This window comes from Hordeum vulgare, chromosome 5H, assembly GCF_904849725.1.
Source record: "Hordeum vulgare subsp. vulgare chromosome 5H, MorexV3_pseudomolecules_assembly, whole genome shotgun sequence".
Classification (NCBI taxonomy): Eukaryota; Viridiplantae; Streptophyta; class Magnoliopsida; order Poales; family Poaceae; genus Hordeum; species Hordeum vulgare.
Genome location: NC_058522.1, coordinates 368,681,064 through 368,687,748, shown reverse-complemented (window position 1 = coordinate 368,687,748; position 6,685 = coordinate 368,681,064). Strand labels below are relative to the sequence as shown.

Here is a 6,685-nt window from a genome sequence, read left to right as displayed (position 1 = left end):
AAAAAGGAAACAACCACAACCCAGTCCCGTCACACGTCCTTTGTCCCAGTCTGCCCCGCATCTCGCTCCCGGTCCCTTCTCTCTCTCGATCTCGTCAGAAAAATCATCGCCGCCGCCGCGCCCACAGTCGTGTGCCACGATGAACTGCCCATCCCATCGCCATCGGGCGCCCGCCTCGGTCGCCGTCACGCAGCCCGTGCACGCCGCCCTTGTACGACCTTCTCGCCTCCACCACCGCAAGAGGCGTCTCTTCCAAGGCGTCGTAGCAGCAGCACCAGCAGCTGTTCGGCGAGATCGCCGACTAGGCCGTCTCCAAGTTCCGCAAGGTGATCTCCATCCTCGCCCGCACCGGCCACGCCCGCTTCCGCCGCGGCCCCATCCAGTCACCGCTGGTGCCGCACCGGCCACGCCCGCTTCCGCCGCGGCCCCATCCAGTCACCGTCGCCGCCGCCCCCTCCAGCTCTGGTCGCTCCTCCTCCTTCCCCACCGCGCCCTCTCGCCATCGAGCCGTCCAGGCCGGCCCCTTTGACCGTCGTGGCGCCGGTTTCGATGGCCGCCCCGGTCCCGCAGCCGCAGAGCCTCACGCTGGACTTCACCAAGCCGAACCTGACCATGTCGGGCGCGACGTCTATGACGTCTACGTCCTTCTTCTCGTCGGTGACCGCCGCCGAGGGGAGCGTGTCCAAGGGCCGCAACCTGGTGTCCGCCGGCAAGCCGCCGCTGTGTGGGCACAAGAGGAACCCCTGCGCCGGCGCGCACTCGGAGGCCAACACCACGGGCAGCCGATGCCACTGCTCCAAGAGAAGGAGGAACCGCGTGAAGACGACGGTGAGAGTGCCGGCGGTGAGCGTGAAGATCGCTGACATCCCGTCGGACGAGTACTCATGGAGGAAGTACGGCCGGAAGCCCATCAAGGGATCCCCTTACCCACGGTAAATTTCTCTCATCACCATCAAACTACACGAAACAAGATTTCGATCAACATTCATCTCTGTGTGTGCGCGCGTGCAACGATCTGACGCTTGGTGTAGTTGCAACATTCATGTTCTAGTATTTTTTTGACACAACATGGTACTGGAGCCGATGTGGGATTTTGATGAGTTGGTAGGGGTTCTCATTTGTCAATCTTTATGTAACCACGGGGAAGCTGACAAGAGCTCGCGTCCATCCAGATCCAGTGAAGCGCTGCCGATGTCTAGGCAGCAGACGAGCGCGAGCTTCGGGGGCGAGCGCGATCTTTGGGGGCATAGTATTACCGGGGAGGAGGGCAGACAAATGAGAGGGAGGTTGCTCGCCGAGAAGAAAGCCAACCAGCTTCTCACCAGGGTACGTAACTGATTTCCCCTTTGCAATATTAGCTGATCATTGCTTTTGTCATCAGAAGAAGTCTTAGATTTGGCTGTACACGGTGGACAACATAGTTACTCATCTTCTAATCAAAGATTATTCTTGCATAGGATGTTCAGTCAAAAACAGATCCAAAATTGCTTCCATATTCTTCACACCCAGTCCATTTTTATGAAAAGCTTTCTTGCTGAACCTCTTATAAATGCCTCTCCTAATATATGTAAGGAGTGGGTTCAATGGTAGTATATTGATTTAAACCAAGGAGAATACTGCACATTGAGAACTATTGGATATATATTTTTTCCCAATGGCTTGAGAAAGAAATCCATATTAGTTATAAATAGGAAAAACTCCTCATAGACATCTGCTCCTGATAGACAAATGTTCCTGCACATAATGATCTGAAACATGTTCGTGTTACCTGGCATGTCTATAAATTTATGAAGAAATACACACTTGTATGAAGAAATAATTGGATCATTTATGAATAGGGTCATGCGAGATACACGGATAATCCTTTCTCATGATCTAGCAGATATAAATTTCTGAAAGTGAGATGGATGAGTCTGGTATCGGCTTATATTTATTGAATTGAGATATGAATGTACTGTGTCATCGCAGATTGTATAGATATATAATGTCGAGGATCAGATGGGTATTCTTCTACATGGTAACAGCTGATGCGACAATGTTGTTGTTTATAATTTATAGTGACGAAAAGGATGGCACTTTGATCGCATCCATTATGTGGTTACTCAGTTGTAAGTTATAGGGCATATTCAGTATCATCAGACTTGTCCTTTCTTTTGTTTATTCAGTTGTAACTTATATGGCATATTCAGTGTCATCAGACTTGTACTTTCTTTTGTTTACTAAGTTGTAAGCTGTAGGGCATATTCAGTATCATCAAACTTTTGTTGTTATAGAGGTATGAAGAAACCTATGAATTGTTAAGAGCACATGATCTTCTGCTATTTTGCCCACCCTTTTGGCAGCCAGTGATATTTTCTTTATCTCTATGTGTAATCCATATTATTTGTGCCAAACAAATTTCGAGTATATAGCCGTACCCTTAAAATCTCACAACCAGTCCTTGGAATGATAAAGTTACTACTTCTATAGGAACTTCTGTACCATCACATACAACTGATTGGTGGCACACTGTCATGTTTATATCAATGATACTTTATGGACAGGTAAGCCATAGGTGCTACCATATTTTCCATACAAAAAGTTGCCATCTGCGTGCCCTTCCAAGTCCTTGAAGTCCAAAACTTGTGAGCTTTCTTTCTATAATTTCTTGGTATTTGCCACTAAATGTGTATGGACTGAATTTATATTTCAAAATTTATGAAATGATTCAGAGTATGTTGACCCCTAAGTTCTGAAGCCTTTTGATGTATGTTTCTATCCTGAAAGAATCGAGGCTAATTGTCCTCTAGGAGAGAAATAACATTGTTCATGCTTAACAATAGGAAACATCAGTACACTTCTTATTCACCAATGAAAACATGTGTCTGTAATACGCAGTTATTATGCGTGGGCATGGCGTTGTTCAGGGACGTGGTTGGTGGGCAACGACCGACGGGTCCATTCCAACACGGCAGCCTTCGGGCTTGGTGGCTGCACTGCAGGAGATGAGTGGCAGCGGAGGTGCATGACCAGCCGCTTCACGTCTTCCTGAATCATGGAGCAGTCATCCTCTGCTCCCAGGTACCTTAGCCATCTATGTATGTCCACCAATTCATCTTTTTATCATTTAATTCCAATTTAATTCTACTCTAAAATCTTTCTGCAAATTAAAAGTGCACTCCCCCCGAGTAAAACATATTTTACTGTCAGAACTGAAACACACACACATCTACTATATGATCCACTGCTGATTAGATGTTATGAACTATCATTTTAAATAGTGCAGAGTGCATACAGATTCTGTTTGCACACAAACTAAGCCTCCCAATACTACATCTTGGTGTTGTTAATTGTGATTTCTGCAGCTTCCCGCTTGTATTTACTCAAACTACATCTCATTGTTTTTGCCTTTGCATTGCCCCTACTACTGCTTGGAATGTCCTAACTTGATGTTACTATTCTACTACTTGGCATGTATTGTTGTCTGATGTGCTCCTATGCTAGAACATGTCCCTGAGGGATGGATCTTTGCTTGTTCCAAGACCGTATAGTCCGTATAGATGTTGTGATTCACAAATAATAAATCTTATAATCTGAGTATTGTGTTATCCATGCAAGTTACTCACTTAAATGTTTGTAGTTGACTTCAAGAATTATCCATCTTCTTGATAGCTATACTCAGGAGTTTACCTTCTCACCTAACATATGTGCCAATAGTTTGAGCATTATTTCACATCATAGCCATTAACAGAGGAGAAAATAAAACAACTTAATTAGTTTTATTATTGGTGTCATTTATATTGTTAGCAGTTTTTGTATTGTGTTTGACGCCAATAAATGCCGAAGAACAAATAAATGAGTCAGTAGTAATATATAAGTCAAATATATTTGTTTGATCCTACATATTTGAGAATAAACATATATTCGTCTTATGATCATTTATTGGTATTATGATATCTCCCTTTGTTTGATCTTTGTTTGAGCCTAGAAGATATAAGCATAAGCACATAATTTGTTTTTTTGTTCGTGCTTTTGGAAATTCTTCAAAAATGCTTGTTATATGCACTGGCGGTGCTTCCCCAAGCTCCCGTCGGGGCAAGGCGCTGGTGGCCTCCACCCTCCCTGGTTTTTCTTCCAAAGGTCGTCTGCTCATCCCCAGGATCCCCTCTCACGTGCGCCGCGGTTTTGGATTTGCCGACGACATGCTTGAGGTGCAGCCTCTCCCCTCACCCCCCTCTCTTCGTCCTGGTTTCATGATCTGGTCATGATTGGCATCGAGGGAGTGATGTTGGGCTGGAAGGTGAGCGATGTTGGTATAGAAGGAGAGGGATCAGTGTTGGGCTTACTCTCTTGTGAATTTCCTTTGTTGACCTTGCTCTCTTGTGAATTTCTTCAGATATGTTGCCCATAATTCAAGCTTTGTAGAAGGCCAAATATTTCCATATGGCCTTGCTGAACCTTATTATTCTCTATTGAACATTGCAGATGAGGATGAAAGCTTAGTCGGTAGACTATTTGGTACCAAATGTGTTAGGGCCTTGTTGTGTGAATCAGAGAGAGACAATCATGCTGAACTTGAGACAGTTAATTCTTGGAACAAGTGAATTATTAGAAAAGTAAATTGTCAGTCCGTTACATGTGGAAAGAGGCCTTCTGGAACAAGTGAATTATTTGAAAACTAAAATACAAATGTTTTTAAAAATGAAGTTACTCTCCAACTACAATTTTATGCAAGCACTGATCTTTAAATTGAAGGTGGTTATTCTTTTTAAGAAGGGAGAATGATTATCTTCACATAACCTTGTTTGGAGGTAGGATAGTCTTATTATGAGAATCAAGTATGATTTGATGATATTCTATGAGGACTATGTTTTCGCACATAAATTTGTGAATCATTTATTCCTTCTTGAGAGACACTGTTTTTCTAGAAAAATACTACCATGAGTTCAGAATTTTAGCAAAGCATGAAAGTTGTCATCTTGAGATTAGGCGTTAACTAGCATTTGAGTGCATGCGATGAACAAAGTGAACAAAGAGACCAGTGGGTATGTATTGTGTTTTTATATAAAATAATACAATATCACCTGCTATGCATGTGGAATCTATCCAAAGATATAGTTTACCCATGATCGGTGTTGATCGATCGGAATTTGTATGTCCCCGTTGCAATGCACGGGCGGCTAACTATTACTTTCAGAGGTGGAACTCCTAAGAAACATGGTGATCCCAGAGTGCCCACTATACCTTGCTCCATTAAAGGAAACTACGTAAGAACTGCCTTATGTGACCTTGGAGCCGGTGTTAGTGTTATACCGCTTTCTCTTTATCGTAGACTTGAATTGGATAAGTTGACACCGACTGAAATTTCTCTGCAAATGGCCGACTAATCATCTGCTTTCCTTATCGGCATTTGCGAGGATGTGCCTGTTGTGGTTGCTAACACCACTATCTTAACAGACTTTGTTATCTTGGATATTCCTGAGGACGAAGCCATGGCTGTCATCCTCGAAAGACCCTTTTTAAACACTGCAGGGCTGTTATAGATTGAAACAAAGGCAATGTCACTTTCCATGTCAACGGTAATGAGCACATAGTGCACTTTCCGAAGAAACGATATCAAGTACATTGCATCAATGCTATCGAAAAGACTTCATCGATTCTTATTGGGAGCTTTGAATGCCCTATTCCTCGTGTCAAGATGAAGTATGATTTGCTTGTTGGGGAAATACATATCCCCATTGAGGTGATTTAGTGGCTATTCGAAAATTCTCCGTTCTCTCTTGCGATTCGAGAAGGTTTTGTCATAAGGACTTGATCAACCCCATTGACGGATTTCTTTCGATGACCATGAAACGGATGAATCAAAGAGTCACATTACTCTGTTTTGAGCTTTCACTTTCTTTTGCTTAGAAGAAAAATGATAGAATTAGTTTAGTTTTTCCTGTTTTCTGTTTTAGCATCCCGGAGAAAATACCTCGAAAATAAAAGCTCTCCGATGGTCCTGAAAATTTAGTATGCTTTTTCTGGAATTTTTGAAAATTTCCGGGTCTAAGAGATGGCCTGGGGGCCAGACCAGTGGGCCACAATCCCTGCCACCGCCACCTACCCCCCTGGTGGCGGGGTGCAAGCTTGTGGGGCCCACAGGCACCCCCTCCACTCATTCCAGCTCTCAGCCTCTTCTTCCACCTCTAGAAAAAATTGTTTCGCAGCTCAAACCCGTGTTCTTGCTCATTTGGCTGTGATTCTCGATCTCCTTGCTCAAAGCACCATTCTCCGAACCATTTTGGGGAAATTGCTCCTTGGTAAGTGACTCCTCCCTTGGTCCAATTAGTTTTTGCTCTAGTGCTTTATCCTTCGCGTATTCTTGCTACCTTGGTAACCCTGTTCTTGAGCTAGAAATGTTGATTTTAGCTGGTCCCAAGTAGTTTTAGCGCGTGATACGGTCTCTAGGCACTAGTAGGAGTAGTTCCTACAAGGTATGGATGGTTCTCATTCACTTTTCTCTTGAACTTCAAAAATTTCAGCAAAAGGAAATTATGTTCAGGAGAAAGTTTCATGGTGGTTCCTCAAGTAAGAAGGGTCCTCGTCTCTCTTTTCGGGAGCCCGAACCTTTTCAACTAAGGGACGCTCCAGTACAACCATGTGAATGACCTTCTGATGAGTTCATGAGGCTTCGAGGATGAGTTTGATACACTTGTCCGCAATG

General features: G+C 43.9%; 1 protein-coding gene across 1 annotated transcript; it reads right to left on the bottom strand.

Moving 5' to 3' along the window:
* Positions 1–301: 301 nt before the first annotated feature.
* Positions 302–911, bottom strand: LOC123399006. The gene is made up of 2 exons (XM_045093442.1): positions 461–911; positions 302–378 (listed from the first exon to the last, which is right to left on the bottom strand). The coding sequence occupies exons 1-2, from the start codon at positions 909–911 to the stop codon at positions 302–304; spliced, it is 528 nt and encodes a 175-aa protein (XP_044949377.1).
* Between the last annotated feature and the right edge of the window lie 5,774 nt (positions 912–6,685).